Here is a 20,992-nt window from a genome sequence, read left to right on the forward strand (position 1 = left end):
TAATCAAGTCTAATATAAAGGCTTATGTGATTTAACAAGAATGGTTAAGCTTGAATAATAACTTTAGTAGGATTTTAGGTAGTGGTTCTGAATTTTTCATGCAATTTCTGCAACTGCAGTAAAGCTGTTGGCAATTGCATTTTGGCAGTAAACTTGACATGCCCAATCTATATCAAATCTACCTCTATATTGAAGCAAAAAAGTTGCTTCAGAACTAAAGCATGAAATAAAGATGAGCTTGTCAAAAGCTAAATTTAGAATGTGAAAAATATTTATTTAAATTGTGAAATGTAGTTTTATGCATTATACTTTGCATAGAGCATAGACCAGTGAAATATATTTATAAAACATTTAAAAGCATAATGCAGATTTTTGTTTAAGTATATACGGTGTAAATACCAGATGTAGCTTTGAATATGTGACAAAAAAGCTGTTCTGCATTATGTGGTTTTCAAGTTGTAATCAGCAGAGAGCTGGCTGGTCATGTGATGCTGGCTCCTTATTTCAAGCTGCTAAACAGCATTAAAGGTAAGCTACAAATAAAATACTTTGCTGTGTAAGCAATTGCTGAAGTTTGCCACAGGGATGTTGTAATTGTAAATGAGAGAGGAGGTAATTTGCGCAGTTGTAAATGATAGGGGAGATGGTTTATGTGACTATCTCCATATTAAAATGTGGTAACAATATAAAAGTTTGACAAATCTTGCAATACTTGCCTTTCTTGAAACATTTACTTATTTAAACAAAGTTTAGACTGTATGTACGTATTGTATTTTTAACCAAATATGCTACCACTTTTTGAATTTTTTTTTTAAGTCAAATGTCTCCATTTTCTTTATTTTAGACAAGGCTGTAGAAATGTGCCCTGTTATAATCCATAGTGTTGCTGCAACTGGGGGAAAACAATCTCTTTTCCATTTGATTGAAGGAAAAAGGTTTGCTTTGTTGTAAATATTAAGTATATGAACACCAAAATGAATCTGAAGATGTCTGCTAAATATTTAATTTCTAAAACACTTAATGTCTGTTTGCTACTACCCGCCAAAAGAAATATATCTAAGAATTTGAAACAATTCTTCTGTATGCTTTGAAAATCTACATTAGATTTTTTTGTATATTCAAAATGTCTATACCACACTGCTTGATCTCACTTACCAGTAGCCAGTCTGAATTTGGATTAATGAAAATGTATAATTGTGGTTAAATATATTAGTCAAATATTGTGTTGAAATAATAGTGAAAGCTTCTTTGAGCTATGAAACTATTTGAACCATGTACAATAGTTGAAATTTCAACAGTTAAAATCACTCTTCCCATGGTAGTGTGCTTGTCACTAAACAAAATGTTGATACGCTGAGAAATCCAAATTAGAGCATGGTATCATTTATATACTATGTTCTGGATTTAAACTTGTTTATAAAATGTGCAAATACTGTTTTCAGTTAAAATTCATAATGTGTTTCACTTTGAGACTGTTAAAGCACTATATATTGTGTAGTAGTTTCAAGGTGAGAATTGAATCAGATTTTATAAAATTAATAGTTGTGACTATTAATATATTTAAAGTAGCAAGATGCAATTCAAAAAATTCATCCTCATTTGAAATTTTTCTCCTGGAAATAAAAGGTATGTTATGAGGAAAGGAGTGAATATAGGAGTGTGGTTACTTTGCAAATTCTGTATAATGAAAGATTTAGCAAACACTTTAAACCTAGATTTGTATAATATACAGCAGGTTTGAATACTGTGCACAATGCTGAGCCAAATTTTTCTTATGTTTGAGAATTGTATTTGTGCCCTTTTTTATGATAGTTGGAGACTTTACTATACTGGCATTTTTTGCACCGTCTCTTTAAAGTTCAGGGTAATAATATTGGAAATTTACAGGATTACCGGTTAAATTATGATGATTTTCACTGTTCTTTTAGTGCAAGAATAATCATATAAGTATTCAGGTAACAGGGTATTCCACTGTTTCTTGCAAACATTGTTTTGATATTACATAAGCCAGCTGTGCCTGCTTTTATTTTGAGGACCCCGTAGACACTACATTTATAAGACTCTTCAGTTAAGCCAAATCTAAACTTAAAAAAACAACAACCCTAATTAAGACTTGTAAATGGAGGAAAGGGGGGGGGGATTTCAAGTATTATACTATTTGAGAGGATTAGTTCATTTTTGTGGATATATTGTGTATGTCTGAGTAGTTAAAGTGACTGCACTTTATGTATGTAAATACAAATTCATGCCTCTGGTATATTCAAAGTAGTGCTTTTAGTGTAAATAGGAACTAAAATTGATGGACTTTGGTTACTGAAAGGGACACTAGTTATTTAATCTCAACATTTGGTTAATCCTAAAATTGTTAAATCTGGCATTATCCTATCATGTTGCTATGTGTGTGTATATCTAAAATCCACCAGTCTCACTGGGAACACTATTTTTTTAAATAGCTATTGTTAATGAATGATCATGGAATAAGAATGTTTTCACAAGTTAACAAAACCTGTTGTCAGAACTGACACTGATGGCATCAGTGATGCTTAGGAAAACAATGACGCTGACAGAAAAAAAATCATCTCTGCTGTGGAAAGCATTTAGGAGTGGGGGATTGAGCAGGGGCTGTGTTTGCTAACTAGATTTTTTTTCCATTCTGGTTTTATCCAAAAGGCTATTACAAGTTTGGGGGTTTTGTTTAAATAATAGACAAAGTACTAAAGTGTCCCTTTAGTTATGCAGCTTGTTCCAAAGAACAAGTGTTTTTCAAAATAGCGTACCATTTGTTCTGTTTGAATTTGAATTCTGACGAGTTAATCTATGCAAATATGCCACATCTGTTTTAGTTTCATAAACTGTTTGACACTAAATCATAACTAATTTTCTACTGAATTTTTATCATAGCACTTTCTGTCTTTGAGAACTTTGTTCATACTGCTGTTTAATTTTGTAGTATTTCCTTTAAACACTATTGCTAGCAGCAATCAGAAGAAGAAAACAAAAAATAGTAATAATGTTGGTGCAGAAATAACTTTACTGTAGAACAAGTTTGGAAAAATGATTTCTACTGGGTCTATGTGTAAAAGATGCACTATCCTTTTTCCTCCATGGTCAATTATCTCAGTTGGGTTTTTGTCTTCAATCTTGTGATTTAATTTTTGTAAGTGAGACTTTAAAAAAAAGTTCAAATTGATATGCAGGGTAAAATGCCTGCTGCTTAGCACGAAACCAGTGCAAAGGTTAATTGAAATCTTAAATGAGAAATTTTTCATTCTCATTCATGGCATTATGGTTTTATGTAATGTATGAATCTAAAATGCCTATATTGACTTTAAGTAGAGTGATAGTGCATCTTTTAATCCAGACTGGAGGCCCATTATTGTGTATCTCTACAAACCAACACGTGAAAAGTATGCAATATTATGGAATGTTTCAATTCAGAATACTATACAAAAACTAATAAAAGCTATTTTACAGTGGTGAGTGTATTCATTAGTATTCTAAAATTAGTCCTGATTCTTAGAAAATAGCAAATATAAATACAATCTCTATACTAATGTAAGAGCTGAATTCAGTAAAAACTGTGGCTGACTTCCATGCTACATAATAGTGTGCCATGCTAGAAAAATCAGCTTTATGGAGAGGGGTTAAACAAAATAATGCATGAAGTGACTTTTAAAACTAGCCTTGAAAATATCTCCTCCCTAAGCATCCCATGCCTCTGACCATCACCATCCTCCATCCTTTTTTCATTTGCAAAATTAATGGGAGTTCCCAAGAGTTTTCAGAGGAAAAGTCTATAGACACTAAAATGCTGCTTATTGTGTTTTATTTGCAAAAGAACTAAGTAAACTTTAGCAAGACAACGTGGGTGAGGTATAAACTTTAGTGAGACAAGGTGGGTGAGGTAATATCTTTTATTGGATCAACTTCTGTTGGTGGGAGAGACAAGCTTTTGAGGTTGGTCCAATAAAAGAGATTACCCCTCCCACCCTTTCTCTCTAATATCTGGTACTGACACAGCTACAACACTGTATAAGTAAACTGTGTCAGTTCAGCCTGGTCTAGTAAACGAGATTCAACAGAGATGCTGTAGGGATGCTATTAATTTTTCCAACTACATAGTCACTGGCTTCCCTAGTATTTAAATGATTTGTGGCTTGCACAATTTTTTTAGTATGCTTTAATTTCTTTAATATATAACAGTTTTCAAATGGTGGTTCTTGTCAGTAATATAATTTTGTGTCGATAGAAAAATGTCCAGAATCAAATCTAGCAGGAAGAGATTTCAGGACAGGGTAGGTGATGTATGTGTTGTCTTTGTGGACAGTTACATATTTTTTATCAAATTGAGGCAAAAAAAATAAAGTCTCTTGAAACTGGAATTATTAGAACTTTCTAAAGATTTGAACTGACCTTGGTCATCTGCTGCAAGTACTGAAAATACCTCTGTGTAATGTAGAAAAAGACACCCTATTCCCTTCGTTCCCAACATTTTTTTGAGTGCAACATTGTTGGGCTCCAATGTGTTGATATTTAACATAGCAGTCTGCTAACTAGTTACAGTCACTAATTATGCCAAATAACATTTGTTTGTTTTTTTGTGGTGTTTGCTCCTACTTAGCAAATCCACAGCTTTTAATAGAAATATTATTTAGTCTTAAACTCTGCTGATACTGCAGCCTCTTCACGCCACTTGGCTTTCTTTGCTAGGTTCCAGCTTGTTAGGGACTCATGGTGTTCAGCCTGCAAAAGTAAAACATCAGCTTAAGAGTAGTGTCCTGTGAATCACCAAATTACACTTAAGAAAAACCTTGCATCATGGTAGTAGCTAATGTTTATCTCGTGCTTTATGAATACAGGTTTGTGGAGGGAGAAGTATTAACTAAAATACATACATTTGATTTAAATTTGTCAGTAGCAACAATTTATATACTGTATCCATCTATATATATATATAGAGAGAGAGAGAGAGAGATCTATATATCCCTTGTAAATATTAATGGAACTTATCACCTTGTTTTTTAAAAATACATGGCAATATACCCACCCTTCTAGCTGATGCAATCACAGCAAAGCAGGCGATAATTGTGAGTCCAATCATTAGATAACAGGCTTTTACCCGAGCTTTGTTTCTTGCTATGTCCAGCATTTCTGGCCTACAATTAAAATTGCATTGAATGAAATTAGCAGGAAACATCAAGAAGTTAGTTCAGCACACCACAGATATAACTTGGGTTGATTTTTTTTTTTTAACAGAAATTAAATACCCTATAGCTAGGAATAAACTTCCAGCTGCTAATATGTGACCATTGTGGGCTTGGCATTTATTACTTGGCATTGTCTAACTGTTGACTGTTTTGCACAGTAGAACCTAATCCATCTCTAGTTGTAAACAATGCAAGATGGATTTGAGATTCTTGATCTTTCCTATAACTATTTGCAATGCTTGAGATAAGCAGGGCATAAACCACATTTAAAGTTACTGGTCAGTAGTGATGTGGTGAATTTCAAATACTTCCACATATATGAAAGGACTCTGTTAGAAGGGAACTGACATTGCTTGATGTGAGGAGTTCTCTTGACTGTTCCGAAATAGATGCATGTATTAGTTGTAATACCTAAACAGCACTTCAAAAACTGCTTAAAGTTTTGACTGTATCCAATCTACTATAGATCTGGGATTTCACATATTTGGTTATGTTAATAAAACTGATCAGTTTCACACCATCATGGGTTTTAGTTTTATGCATCACCCGTTTATTTTTAAAAGGGTAATTTTGGTATTAAATTAGCACAGGCAACATTTGCATGCTTTCAGTTTTGCATGCCTAAAAAAGAGCAGATCATCGTGCTGGCCATGACAGAGGTAGTGTGATTTGTTGACTCCATAGAGCATAGACAGGTCTTTCCTTGAAAGGTGTTTGCCACACTTACATTCAAATACAGCTTTTTACCTACCAAAAAACCCAACACCCTCTTCCCTCCTTATCCTGGTTTTCAACAATCCCATCCCCTGCTTCAGATCTCCCCCATCACTTGCTGATTCTCTCCTTGTTCTCAGTGTGTGCATTCCTGATTTTAGCTTTCTCTGCTTTCTAGTTCCTGAAATAATTGGGAACAACTAGTGGACCATGCACTAAACACATGCTGGGAAGCAGAAAAACAGAGAATCTCTCCAAACCACACACAAATGGTCTCGCAAGTTTGATTTCACCCTTTTGCCTGCTGGATACGAGGCCTGGAAACAGTATTCTAAAGATTACCCTTGCATCTGCAGGATCGGGAATCATAGGGTTAGAAAGGACTGCAAGTGTCATCTAGCCCAGTGGTTCTCAAACTTATTTGATCGTGCCTCCTTCTTTGTGTGTAGTAGTTTATGCCACTTCTCTCCCACCTCCTGCCACACAAGTGCATATACTGCCACCCTGCTTTGAAGACAGAGCGGAGAGTGGCGGCTGCTGGCCAGGCACCCAGCTCTCAAAGCAACGCCATTGCCAGCAGCACAGGTGTGGCATGGTATGGTATTGCCACCCTTACTACTTTGCTGCTGCTGGCCACAGCGCTGCCTTCAGAACTGGGTGCCCATCCAGCAGCTGCCACTTTCCTAAAGCTTCTCATGCCCCCCCATCCCCCAGAATACATCCCTGCCCCCCAGTTTGAGAACCTGTGATTTAGTCTAACCCCTTGTCACGATGCAGGATTTGCTGTGTTTAAGCCATCCAATTTCATCTGTTCATTTTTTGCATTAAATGGTCTTTTAAAATTCAGTTTAGTTTTAATTGGCTCTTCATTTTTTTTAAAAATACATTCTAAAAGGCATCCCATATGAAAAGAGACTTTTAAAACTACATCTAATGAGCTTAGACTACAATTTTACACCTTCCCTCCAAAAAATAACCCTGTGAAGTGCACAAACACGAGAACCTGACAGCATTACTAGCAGACAAAGCATTTGGTAACAAGCTCTGCAAAATCTACCTTAACATAGAACAATTTTAAAAGGGAAAGGGTATAGTGAAATTGTGGGGCCTGCAGTGCTTCCCTTCAGCCCATAAAAACTTAACACCACACATAATGGCAGATCTTACAAGCAACTGAGCTTACTGTAAATGAGGGTTATGAGTTGAAGGTGTAGTGCACCTCCAAGGGGCTTGTCAGGGCTTGCAGGTTTGATCATCAGTGAGGATACTGTAGCTGTATTTCATAATGCTAAACACATTAGGTATGAGATCAAAACCAGACTAGCACATAAAACTATTAATCTAGGATCCATTTGGAGCAGCAGAAGCCAAATATAAATGCATTACTTGTTTGCCTTAATGCCTTAATCATATTTCACAATGCACTAATTGAACTGTTCTGAAGCAGAATCCCAATTCCTACCTGCTTTCTGCCACTGTTTCAAGGAAACAGATCTAATTATGGTTTTCTGTAGTCTTTCATTAAGGACTGTATCCCACAATCCTTACTCAAGCCAAACTTCTACTGAAATCAGTGGAGATTTGTTTAAGCAAATCTTGAATAAGGACTGCAGGATTTGGTCCTTAATGCCAAATATCTTACAGGAGCAGATTTTACTCACATGTAACATTTGCTTTGCCATTGCAAAGGGCCATTTTGATAGCTAATCATTTTTGTTTTTAAATTGCTTTACATTTGAATCTTCCAAAAATACGTATTACATTGCTCTCCTATTTCTCTCTAAAGGATAACTCTCTTGTACTGAAGACTGAGTGTGAATTTTTGGCCCTGTTGAAGTCACGGAAGTTTTGCCATTGACTTCAAGAGGTCAGGATTTCTCAGTAAGGGAGGAAATTCTGACAAGAGTGAGATGAGTAGGGAACAGCCATGGGATTAATATTAGACAAAAGTTGGGGCTATTGTTGCTTGCAGAGATGCTCTTGCTTATTTTCTCAGCTGCAGTAGGAATGAAACTTGGGAACAAAGGAAACATCCTGGAGTCATCCTTGAAACTGTCTCTCAATAAAGTCCAATATATTATATATGGCCAACTAGGGATGAAGGTTGGTGATAAAAAGTACAGTTGTTCTGTGGATGAGTTACATTTTGTATCAATGAGGCTGAGGAATGAACATTAACTAATGTTACATGAACTTCACATTTATATTTAACTACTTAGGGAGGGGAAAGGGAGAAGAATTGTCAGTGACATGAACTGCGCTGGTGGTGGTTAATGGGGGAGCAATATTTTGGCATCAAGACTTACTCTCAGGGTATTCAGTATTGTCCTAGAAATACCTCTTTTAAAGTACAGTATTTTTTTAACAGGCAGTAAGTACATGCTTCTATCTCTCCTCCCGCCCTCTTTCTCAAATACTTCCTTGCCTTGTAATAAAGTGTATGGAATGGATGATCACTAAATGATGACATCAAACAAGTTAGAAGATATATTTTGTTTACCTAATCCGTAAACAGAAAATACCATTTACTGATACAGTCTTTCTCTGATTACACATTAGATAAACCAAGCAAATAAACAAGTTGGTCTGTAAATACAACCAAAGCTCAAACCACTACTGCACTTAGGGCCAAATCCTGTCTATCTTGCTCAGGGGTGTAGTTCTGTTTACTTCTGATGATGATGATGATGAGCAACTGTAAACTGTAAAACCATCTAAAAATACCTGAAATCCTCAAGGGAAACTTGGGGAGGGAGAGATCTGGAAAACTTTTAGCCATTGGCTTATATTTTAGCGTTTTGAGTTTTCCAAATTTCAGAGATCATATATTGAAGGTTTAACACCCTTCTCTCATTGATTGATTGCACCTAGCCTTGTTTGGACGTATTAACTGTTTTGATAGTATGTGCTTGGCTTCTCTTGGAAATTCTGACATGAGCCGCTAATAAGCATCTGGCCACAAATAAGGGGCTGCTCAGTGAAGGAGCCAGTTCTGTCTCAGGAATCCACCACAATAGGATACAAGATTCTATCCCTCAGCAGCCACCTGACTCCCAGCAAGTGAGAATACAATGGCAACCTGGGGTGCAAATGGAGCTGGGACCTAATAGTGAGACTAGAAGCCAGTGGGTGGGAGAGAGGAGGTGATATGGAAGCAGAGGAAGAGGGGGCACAGCATCTCCTCGTCCCTTATGTCTGTCTCCTAATTTTTCATTGACCTTTCAAATGTTGTAAAACGTTGACAGGTTCAAACTTTTGGGGCAGTTTGAAAAGGAGGAACCGTCTTTTCAGCCCAGTAAGCCTCAGTAGGAACCAATGATGCACTTACGGGATCCTTGAGGGAATCTCTTCTTCAGTCTTGAAGCGTCCTGTCCACATGAGGATTTTTTTGTCAAAGTTGGAAGGTTTGTAACTACCAGGTACTTTGTACATCTTCTCAGCTGAAAGATGAACCAGAGAAAAGCCCCTCATCACTTTGTGCACTGGAGAGGTAATGGGATTGGTGGGGAGTGTCCCTAGCCATGGTCCATCTCTGTTACTGGGTTCAGGGCTTTTTTTGTTCTGGTAAAGACCTTAACCTTTACTCTTGAGTAACCTTTCTTGTACCTCAAATCACCTATGTTCTCTATGTTTGCAGTGGTGGTGTGGCCAAGATGGTCCCAGGATACTAGAGAGACAAAATGGGTGAGGTAATGTCTTTTACTGTACCAACTTCTGTTGCTGAAAGAGAGTGGAAGAAGAGCTCAGTGGAGCTGAAAGCTTGTCTCTCTCATTTTGGGTCACCCTTGTCGATCTGGGTAGAAACTGGATCTACCTGGAATCTGCTGATTGTTGTACCCATGTGCCTGAATTGTACCATCAACCTAAAGAACAAGTCTTCCTGCTCCTACTGCACCTCAAAAATGTAAACCCTGCTGCACCATGACACATGAGTATTGTAAAACCTCATTTCCACACCTGGCTCTAGCCAATTTTTAACCCCACCCCCAATGCTAAAGCCTCATCAGAGAACAAGTTTAGCTGCTTCCATTCCAGCAAAACCATCCAGATGTTAATTCAGCCTGGGTGTATGACAGCTGCTCGAACCGGGATCTGGTAGCTGGATCCTGCAAGACTTTGGCCCCAGTCACCCAAATTCCACAGTTTAACATGAGAACATGTTCAGCTGTTTCTGCTGCATCTTAAAAATCCAGCCCCAGTGGCATCCTACTGTATCAGCACCTTAAACTAGATATTCAGACTGAGGCTCGGGAGCCACAAGTGGCTCTTCAATGTGTTTCTTGTGGTTTTTTGCAGGACATTGTTTTTTAATATTATGTGATTGGTTAATAATTAAATCAGGATGCTTTTAATGTGTTATTAACCAATTGTAAAATACTTGCTTAGTCATTTTGCTGGGGCCCTAAACGAACCAATGAAGTCACACTACTCTGGCTCTTTTGGGTAATGTTGATCGCCAATTTGGCTCCTGAACCACTTGGGATCCCACTACCACTGCCTTAAATGCTCAGATCAAGCTGCTGCATCTTGGCAAGTTTTGGCCCCAACTCCATAAATGTTGCCCTCAAAATCGAGAACAAATGCCTCTACTACTCTATCATCAAAAGGTAGCCCCTGCCATCTCCTTCTGGGGCAGGCCGGAGGGTGGTTTTATTTGGGGGAAGGGGAGAAGTAGCTTTGTTCTCTGTGTTAAGGGTACAATTTGGGGGCTTGGGTCCAAACGTTGGCTGGATCGAGGCAGTTCCAGCGTTTATTCTCTCTCTCCCACCCCCACCCTTTACTGGCCTGAAGCAGAAGGGAGATCCGGAGCGCTGGGCAGAGCTAGGACACGTCCCAGCGGGGAGCCCCGGTGCTTGCCAGGGCCCTGGGGCAGGGTGCAGCGTAGCGGGTGCAAGCAGCCTGCCAGCCGGAGAAGCGGAGAGAGGGTCTCTGTGAGTCACAGCACAGGGGAGCCCCGGGCTCCCCGTTTACTCACCCGAGCTGATGGCCCCTGGGCTTCGGTTGTGGGCGCTGCTGGAGGAAGCTGCAGTGGCCGCGATCCCACGCGCTGCCGGCCGGAGCAGGGGGGCGTGCAGCTGCCCTTCGGCCAGGAGCCGGCCCAGGCAGACGCGGCTCCCAGCTGCCGCCAGCATGGCGAGGACCGCGCTGCTTGGCTGCCGCCTCCGAGCCGGCTGAGGCTGGGCAGACAACGCGGAGAGGGGACCCCGCACCCCCTGCAGTCCAGAGAGCAACCGGCACCAGCTCCAGCCCCTCGCAACCTCCCTGCGACCGCCCCCTCCTCCGGGCCGGGGAGCGCCAGCAGCTCTTCCCAGCCTCTGCCCCCACACCGCTCGCTAGCACAGCTCAGGGCAGCAGCCCCCTCGGGATCTGCCTCCTCCCTCCAGCCCAGCGAACTTCACCAGGCCCCCAGGCACTTCACCCCCCGCCCCCCGTCTCATAATTTCCCCCATGGGAAACTGCTAGTCCCAGCTGCTGCAGCTCTGGTCCAGCAAGCAAGTGGCTGGTGCTTCCCTCTCACCCCTTGGGGAATGCTGCTGCCACTTCTCTCTTCTCCTATGCAGGAAGGAGGGAGGGGGCTGTTTCTCTTTGCTCATTAGGATGACCCATCTCCATGTGCCTGCTCTCTGGGCCGGGAAGTGTGACTTCTTACCTGCTACCCCCTAAAACTGCTGCCCCCAGCAAGTCTCTCGTTTCTGCTCCGATGAGCTGGATCTGATGGGTTCGAGAAACCAGGGAAGATTTTGCTTCTCGCTGGGCCAGGGTTGAGAGGGCTGATCCAGGCTGGCAAAATGTGAAGAGAGAGAAACAACAGCGTTTGCTACACACTGGTAAAGGCCTGTGGTCAGAAAATACTTCACACCAATGTGGGATAGACCCATTGTAAATTAGCAAATGGGGGGAGGGAGAAAGGGGGCTGAAAGTCAGTGCCTGCACATCAGACATCCCTCTTGCCAGTCATGAAGTATCAAGTAACTGCCCCAGTGTGCACAATGCCTAGAAAAATGGAGGCCTGATTCTTGAATGGCACCATTAGATCAACCACAATTCAAATAATAACAATAGATCCTGTCCCTGCATAGACTCTCACTGCTGCCATGCTAGGAAAATGCCAACAGCAGCACAAATAAAGGGTTTGCCAACATGAGAACTCATCATGTTCTGATACGCATGAAATGACCAACAAGAAAATTTAGATGTTCTGTTTAAAAGGGACTCATAAATCACCTTCTTGCCTCTAGCAACTAGTGCCAGTGCAGTGTAAAATAGCCATTAGCATGCAAAGCCAACAGCTAATTTTCTGAAGCTTCACAATATCAGGGCTAATCTCAGTGTTGCTAAATTATGTTTCTAGTCCTTTGCCATGTAAAAACGGTCTTGTGAATGAAAGTTAACAGACTGCAGGGACTGAAAGTCATCACTGATTTTTCTTAAAGATCTTGGATTATACATTGTACCCCTTCTGCCACCTTCTGCCTTTGTCTCTCTATGAATCCTATGGTCACAGGTCCCTCAGTCATTGGAAGGAACCTCACCAGTTTGTGGCTGAGGGAGGCAGTGCCAGGCATGCTGTAACTGATAGCAACAATGCTGCTTCATGCAGCCTCCCAGCAGAATTTTCCCTTCTGAGAGGGGTCAACTATCTCAACAGGTTATCACAGTGCAGCTTCATTGCTGTCAAAGGTCTTGGAAGGTCATGGTGAGTTTCTAGGCTTGCTTTGCTTGCTTACCTGCTGTGGAAAAATATCAGAACTGGCAAAAGGTGTCACTGTTTGTCAAATGGCAAACAGTTCTTTAGAGCACAGGCTGTGGGATCAACCTAGCAAAAATTGTTCCCAAGTTTACTCTCCCAGCACAGTGTTTCGCTCCAACAGCGTTAAAAGCCTGAGGCTGGATTCTCAGCCCTATGGTGCCTCTTTTGTCCTCCTCTGGCTTTTCAAAAACCTGCAAAGCCAGCTTAACTGGTCAGCTGATGATTTCTCCTCCATGATCTAGAGCTGATGCAGTTCCTGGTGTAGGGGCATTCCTGGGAGAAAGGGGGGAGCTCTCTATGTCCTGGTAATCCTATTGCCAGACAGTCAGTCCCTTTGGGGCAACAGGCAGCTTGGCACAGCTTAGAGCAGCCCTGAGGCTGTAGGGACCAAAGTGGCCTCTTGCCTGCCCCAGGATTGAGGGAACCCAAAGACGGCATAAAGCCACCTTCCCTTTCCCCCCTTTCCCCTCACTGAGTGCAGCTCTCTAGACTAGAAAATCTAGCCCCTGGTACACAAGAGTGTTATAATTCTGGCTGCTTTATGATAGCAACCTTAGGGAACTCTTGAAATCTTCAGGGTGCAGTAAATAGCGTTTTTTCTTCACTTTGCTGTTTATAGGGGAATCAGGGCCAGCTCTAGGCACCAGCGTCGCAAGTATGTGCTTGGGGTGACACTTTTCAAGGGGCGGCACTCCGGCACCACTAGATGGCAGCAGCACAAAAATTACATAAAACACTAGTTCAGCAAGTAGGATCAACATTGCTGAAATGCATCTGGAATGCTAATATGGCTTATTGCCTTTAAAACAAATATTGAAGTGCTACCAAACAGTTCACCCTAATTTTCTCCACTGGTGGAGGGCGAGGAAGGCAATTCTCTGTGAGTCTTATAAATCTAAATATAGGCATAATCTTAACTGTTTCTGAAATCAAATGTTTAAGAGCCACACACTGTGGCCCTGACAATTGCTGGAAAACATGGGCACTAAAGAACAGTAAAGTAAAGAACTAACAGCAACCCCATAAAGTATAACCATAATTAAATAGACTCTACGATGCAGATTGCAGTATGTCACCCCACTTCCCAGACTCTCTCTCTCCCCCAAAAGTTCCCTTCAAAAAATGTACTTTGTAGCATGCCCTGAAGGTCAACAGGCTTTGGCTGTTTCAGACTAAGGGTATGTCTACACTACGAAATTAGATCGAATTAATAGAAGCCGGTTTTATAGAAATCGGTTGTATACAGCCGATTTTGTGTGTCCCCACATAAAATGCTCTAAGTGCTCTAGTCGGCGGACCGCGTCCACAGTACCGAGGCTAGCGTCGACTTCCGGAGCATTGCACTATGGGTAGCTATCCCACAGTTCCCGCAGTCTCCGCCGCCCATTGGAATTCTGGGTTGAGATCCCAATGCCCGAATGATGCAAAACAGTGTCGCGGGGGGTTCTGGGTACATGTCGTCAGGCCCCTCCCCCTCTGTCAGAGCAACGGCAGACAATAGATTCGCGCCTTTTTACCTGGGTTACCTGTGCAGACAACATACCACGGCAAGCATGGAGCCCGCTCAGCTCAGCTCACCGTCACCATATGTCATCTGGGTGCCGGCAGACGTGGGACTGCATTGCTACACAGCAGCAGCAGCTAACTGCCTTTTGGCGGTAGACGGTGCAGCATGACTGGTAGCCTTCATCGGCGATCTGGGTGCTGGCAGCCGTGGGGCTGCATTGCACCAGCCCTTGCCTTTTGCCTTTTGGCAGTAGATGGTTTATTACGACTGGTAACCGTCATCGTCGTACAGCAGTGGCTGTCGATCATGGACACCTGGGCAGACATGCTCAGTCCTATGGAACTGTCTTGATGATGATGGTTATCAGTCGTAGTATGCCATTTTCTGCCAAGCGCCCTGTTGGCTCATCGCACGTTAGCAGAGTCTTCCCTGAGCAGCAGATCGTGCAATAGGCCTGAAGACTAACTGCCAAGCGCCCAGTATTTGCTGCCAAGCACCCAGAAAATGCCGAGGGCTATCAGTCATGCTGCACCGTCGTCTTAAGATGTAAAAAATAGATTTGTTCTGTATTCATTTCCTTCCCCCCTCCCTCCATCAAATCAACGGCCTGCTAAACCCAGGCTTTTGAGTTAAATCTCTGGGGGGGGCCATTCTGTGTGACAGTTGTTTGTGTTTCTCCCTGATGCACAGCCACCTTTCTTGATTTTAATTCCCTGTACCTGTACGCCATGTCGTCACTCGCTCCTCCCTCCCTACCTCCATCCTTCCCCTGGTCCGTCAGATACTAGTTTCGCGCCTTTTTTCAGACCAGACGCCATAGCTAGCACTGGAATCATGGAGCCCGCTCAGATCACCGCGGCAATTATGAGCACTATGAACACCACGCGCATTGTCCTGGAGTATATGCAGAGCCAGGACATGCCAAAGCAAAACCAGGACCAGCCGAGGAGGAGGCGATTGCAGCGCGGCGACGAGAGTGATGAGGAAATGGACATGGACCTAGACCTCTCACAAGGCACAGGCCCCAGCAATGTGGAAATCATGGTGTTCCTGGGGCAGGTTGATGCCGTGGAACGCCGATTCTGGGCCCGGGAAACAAGCACAGACTGGTGGGACCGCATCATGCTGCAGGTGTGGGACGATTCCCAGTGGCTGCGAAACTTTCGCATGCGTAAGGGCACTTTCATGGAACTTTGTGACTTGCTTTCCCCTGCCCTGAAGCGCCAGAATACCAGGATGAGAGCAGCCCTCACAGTTGAGAAGCGAGTGGCGATAGCCCTGTGGAAGCTTGCAACGCCAGACAGCTACCGGTCAGTCGGGAATCAATTTGGAGTGGGCAAATCTACTGTGGGGGCTGCTGTGATCCAAGTTGCCAGGGCAATGAGAGACCTGGTGATATCAAGGGTAGTGACTCTGGGAAACGTGCAGGCCATAGTGGATGGCTTTGCTGCAATGGGATTCCCAAACTGTGGTGGGGCAATAGACGGAACCCATATCCCTATCTTGGCACCGGAGCACCAAGCCACCGAGTACATAAACTGCAAGGGGTACTTTTCAATGCTGCTGCAAGCCCTGGTGGATCACAAGGGACGTTTCACCAACATCAACGTGGGCTGGCCGGGAAGGGTACATGATGCTCGCGTCTTCAGGCACTCTGTTCTGTTTCGAAAGCTGGAGGAAGGGACTTTCTTCCCGGACCAGAAAATAACCGTTGGGGATGTTGAAATGCCTATCGTGATCCTTGGGGACCCAGCCTACCCCTTAATGCCATGGCTCATGAAGCCGTACACAGGCAGCCTGGGCAGGAGTCAGGACCCGTTCAACTACAGGCTGAGCAAGTGCCAAATGGTGGTAGAATGTGCATTTGGACGTTTAAAAGCGCGCTGGCGCAGCTTACTGACTCGCTCAGACCTTAGCGAAAAGAATATCCCCATTGTTATTGCTGCTTGCTGTGTGCTCCACAATATCTGTGAGAGTAAGGGGGAGACATTTATGGCGGGGTGGGAGGTTGAGGCAAATCGCCTGGCTGCTGATTACGCGCAGCCAGACACCAGGGTGGTTAGAGGAGCACAGCATGGCGCGGTGCGCATCAGAGAAGCTTTGAAAACGAGTTTTGTGACTGGCCAGGCTACGGTGTGAAACTTCTGTTTGTTTCTCCTTGATGAAATCTCCGCCCCCCCCCCCCCCACCCGGTTAACTCTACTTCCCTGTAAACCAACCATCCCACCCTCCCCTACCCTCCCCCCTTCAAGCACCACTTGCAGAGGCAATAAAGTCATTGTTACTTCACATTCATGCATTCTTTATTAATTCATCACATATCTAGGGGGATAATTGCAAAGGTAGCCCGGGATGGGTGGGGGAGGAGGGAAGGAAAAGGACACACTGCAGTTTAAAACTTTAAAACTTTAACACTTATTGCTCGGGAAATCTTCTGGGGTGGAGTGACTGGGTGGCCGGAGGCCCCCCCACCGTGTTCTTGGGCGTCTGGGTGAGGAGGCAATGGGACTTGGGGAGGAGGGCTGTTGGTTACACAGGGGCTGTAGCGGCGGTCTCTGCTCCTGCTGCCTTTCCTGCAGCTCAACCATACGCTGGAGCATATCAGTTTGATGCTCCAGCAGCCGGAGCATCGACTCTTGCCTTCTGTGTGCAAGCTGATGCCACCTCTCATCTTCAGCCCGCGATTCAGCACGCCACCTCTCCTCTCGCTCATATTGGGCTTTTCTATAATCAGTCATTGACTGCCTCCACGCATTCTGCTGTGCTCTGTCAGCGTGGGAGGCAGTCTGTAGTTCTGTAAACATTTCATCACGCGTCCTTCGCTTTCGCTTTCGAATGTTCACTAGCCTCTGTGAAGGAGAAAGATTTGCAGCTGGTGGAGGAGAAGGGAGAGGTGGTTAAAAAAGACACATTTTAGAGAACAATGGGTACACTCTTTCACGTTAAATTTTGCTGTTCACATTACACAGCACATGTGCTTTCGTTACAAGGTCGCATTTTTCCTCTTATATTGAGGGCCTGCCGGTTTGGTGTGAGAGATAACTCACGCACTGCCAGGCCACAGATTTCAGCTTGCAGGCAGCCATGGTAAGACACAGTCTTTTGGCTTTTTTAACCTTCTTAACATGTGGGGATGGTTTCAAACAGTACTGCTCTCATTAACCATACCAAGCACCCGTTGGGTTGGCCATTTAAAATGGGTTTGCAATGTAAAAGGAGGGGCTGCGGTTTCCGGGTTAACATGCAGCACAAACCCAACTAATTCCCCTCCCCCACACACCCAATTCTCTGGGATGATCACTTCACCCCTCCCCCCCACCGCGTGGCTAACAGCGGGGAATATTTCTGTTCAGCAGAGCAGGAAGGGGCACCTCTGAATGTCCCCTTAATAAAATTGCCCCATTTCAACCAGGTGACCGTGAATGATATCACTCTCCTGAGGATAACAAAGAGCGATAAGGAATGGATGTTGTCTGCATGCCAGCAAACACCGGGACCATACGCTGCCATGCTTTGTTATGCAATGATTCCAGACTACGTGCTACTGGCCTGGCGTGGTAAAGTGTCCTACCATGGCGGACGGGATAAGGCAGCCCTCCCCAGAAACCTTTTGCAAAGGCTTTGGGAGTACATGAAGGAGAGCTTTCTGGAGATGTCCCTGGAGGATTTCCGCTCCATCCCCATACACGTTAACAGACTTTTCCAGTAGCTGTACTGGCCGCGATTGCCAGGGCAAATTAATCATTAATCATTAAACACGCTTGCTTTTAAACCATGTGTAATATTTACAAAGGTACACTCACCAGAGGTCCCCTGTGTGCCCCCAGGGTCTTGGGTGATTTCGGGGGTTACTGGTTCCAGGTCCAGGGTGATAAACATATCCTGGCTGTTGGGGAAACCGGTTTCTCCGCTTCCTTGCTGCTGTGAGCTATTTACATTATCTTCATCCTCATCTTCCTCGTACCCCGAACCCGCTTCCCTGTGTGTTTCTCCAGTGAGGGACTCATAGCACACGGTTGGGGTAGTGGTGGCTGCACCCCCTAGAATGGCATGCAGCTCCGCGTAGAAGCGGCATGTTTGCGGCTCAGCCCCGGACCTTCCGTTTGCTTCTCTGGCTTTGTGGTAGGCTTGCCTTAGCTCCTTAATTTTCACGCGGCACTGCTGTGCGTCCCTGTTATGGCCTCTGTCCTTCATGGCCTTGGAGACCTTTTCTAATATTTTGCCATTTCGTTTACTGCTTCGGAGTTCAGCCAGCACTGATTCATCTCCCCATATGGCGAGCAGATCCCGTACCTCCCGTTCTGTCCATGCTGGAGCTCTTTTGCGATCCTGGGACTCCATCACGGTTACCTGTGCTGATGAGCTCTGCGTGGTCACCTGTGCTCTCCACGCTCAGCAAACAGGAAATGAAATTCAAACATTCACAGGGCTTTTCCTGTCTACCTGGCCAGTGCATCTGAGTTGAGAGTGCTGTCCAGAGCGGTCACAATGAAGCACTGTGGGATAGCTCCCGGAGGCCAATAACGTCGAATTCCGTCCACACTAACCCAATTCCGACCCACTAAGGCCGATTTTATCGCTAATCCCCTCGTCGGAGGTGGAGTAAAGAAACCGGTTTAAAGGGCCCTTTAAGTCGAAAGAAAGGGCTTCGTCGTGTGAACGTGTCCAGGCTTAATTCGATTTAACGCAGCTAAAGTCGACCTAAACTCGTAGTGTAGACCAGGCCTAAGATGAGGGAGGTTGGCTCCCCCTGACTAAGAATGCTCTAGATGGTTCAAGTAGGCCCAGGCTGGACAAAATTGAGTTCCTCATGTTGAGACACTCACCAGTTGGAAGGATGTTGCAGCAGTTAGGGAGCTAGCCTAGGATTAAGGAAACCCAATTCTGTTCCCTGTTTTGCTACAGACTTCCTGGGTGATTTACGACAAGTCAATTAAGTCAAGATCCTCAAAGGTATTCAGAGACTAAATACCTTTGAGGATCTAGGCCTTTGTCTCTCAGTTTCTTATCTGTCAAATGGGGATAATAGTACTTTCCTATCTCACAGGGGTATTGTCAGGATAAAAACATCAAAGATTATGAAGTGCTCATATCCTGCAGTAATGGGGGCCATGGAAACAACAAAAATCCACTCTGACTGGAGCGTTCCTCTGAGTTTTCCAGGTTAGTAACATTAGTTGAACCTTGTGTCTGAAATGCTGACTGGAATAGGTATTAGGATCTGCAGCAAAATGGACAGCTCCCAAGGTACAATTTTTCTTGTATTGTCCTGTTGACATAACAGTGCACTGTTTTGAATGATCATGTCCTAGTTCTTGAGTACTTGCCCTCACCTATGCTACATGTCAACATGGACAGCTATTTTTGGATCAATCTATAGTTAAGGGAAAGAGACATTAAATGCCTTAGTATCTGAGTCAATTTTATTACCCAAATCAGAGTTTAGTCAGGTAGCATGTAACTTGTACAATATACATTATGTATATTTGAAGGGTTTTTTGTTTTTAATATTTCCCCCACAGAGATCTTGTGTATTGTGATTATATATGGCTCCAAATGGCAATTATTTAGTGGCTTGTGCTTATTATAATAAGCTAAGAGAGTTTTTGTCATTTAATTAGCTTTTATTTCATTCCCCTAACAGAACAACGTCCCGCTAACTTCAAGCAATGAAAATTCCATGCTGGAGCTTTCTGTGGTCATTATAATGTTTAAGGGGTGGGGGCAGGTGTGTGTGTGTGTGTGTGTATAACTCCTGCTGCTGTTACAAGTGCATGTCTTTAAAAGCATCCCAAAACATCAGCTATCATTGTGACAATGAATGGCAGGGTCCTTCCACGCTAAGAGAGTGGAGGTTGTTTTAAAATAAACAGCACAATCTGTTCAGTACTACACAGCCTGACACACAGACAATAACTCCATAGGTAAGGTTGTGCTCAGACTTGGACTTGACTCGGGAATAAAATCCTTGTTTTTCACACTTTTGTGGCGGAAATGCGCCTCCAAAACGGACACATTAATTCTTCCTAGGACAACTGAATGTTCTATTAGTTTTTTTGTTTGTTTGTTTCTGGGATCCAGGCGGTGCCTCCCTTCTCCCGCCCTCCCCCCACAAAACCACATGGCCTTGGGAGAGAACTCTGAAGAGATGCCAGCCAGACTCTAGCCAGTAGCCACAGAAGCAGGGACCTTTTTCACCTTCAGTCAAAACTGTTGAGTGTTCTCTTTCTCTGCCCTATGCTGACTGGCTATTTGCTCCAACCTTCCCTCTCTCCTCCCTCCAGTCTCTTAATCTCAGCTTCATTCCACACATGCTCTACTTACCATCTTCTCCCCTGCCCTGTCCACCTCACCCCCTTCCCTTCCCTTCTCTTTCCATTTAGCTGATCCCCTCCTAACTAATCCCACCCCCAATATTGACTCATTGTTTCCTTGTACTCACCCATCCGTCTGTACCCATTGGTTGTCTTTTGTCTTATACTTAGATTGTAAGCTCCTTGGGGCAGAGACTGTTCTGAGTTTGTTCAGTTCCTAGCACAACGGGGCTCTAAGTCCATGACTGGGGCTCCTAGGTGCTATGGGAATACAAATTATTATTAATTATTATTATACATTGCCCTTGGCAGAGGAAACATTTAAAAATACTCAATTTTTGAAATTGAACCCTCAGCATCTCCCCCTTTTTCAGGTCCCCCTAGTTAAGGAACCACAGTCTCCATAAACTCTGCATGGCACACACACGTACGACCTGATGACTTCTCCCAGACAGGCTGCTTGGACATTTCCACATATCACTTAACATAATTTGGCATA

The 20,992-nt window shown here is 43.6% G+C and overlaps 1 protein-coding gene across 1 annotated transcript; it reads right to left on the reverse strand.

Moving 5' to 3' along the window:
- Nucleotides 1-4,647: 4,647 nt before the first annotated feature.
- Nucleotides 4,648-11,053, reverse strand: FAM162B (family with sequence similarity 162 member B). The gene is made up of 4 exons (XM_065402209.1): nucleotides 10,897-11,053; nucleotides 9,250-9,361; nucleotides 5,048-5,156; nucleotides 4,648-4,743 (listed from the first exon to the last, which is right to left on the reverse strand). Exons 1-4 carry the CDS (start codon nucleotides 11,051-11,053, stop codon nucleotides 4,648-4,650), a joined length of 474 nt encoding a protein of 157 aa, XP_065258281.1.
- Nucleotides 11,054-20,992: the final 9,939 nt, after the last annotated feature.

This window comes from Emys orbicularis, chromosome 3, assembly GCF_028017835.1.
Source record: "Emys orbicularis isolate rEmyOrb1 chromosome 3, rEmyOrb1.hap1, whole genome shotgun sequence".
Lineage (NCBI taxonomy): Eukaryota > Metazoa > Chordata > Testudines > Emydidae > Emys > Emys orbicularis.

What these genes read in the sequence shown, in the direction of transcription:
- FAM162B (XM_065402209.1), bottom strand. Translation starts at nt 11,053, where the DNA reads ATGCTGGCGGCAGCTGGGAGCCGCGTCTGCCTGGGCCGGCTCCTGGCC. An exon ending in CCCAGGGGCCATCAGCTCGG is followed by an intron (nt 9,362 to 10,896) that starts GTGAGTAAACGG and finishes TTCATCTTTCAG; the next exon opens with CTGAGAAGATGTACAAAGTA. An exon ending in GAGATTCCCTCAAGGATCCC is followed by an intron (nt 5,157 to 9,249) that starts GTAAGTGCATCA and finishes TTTTAATTGTAG; the next exon opens with GCCAGAAATGCTGGACATAG.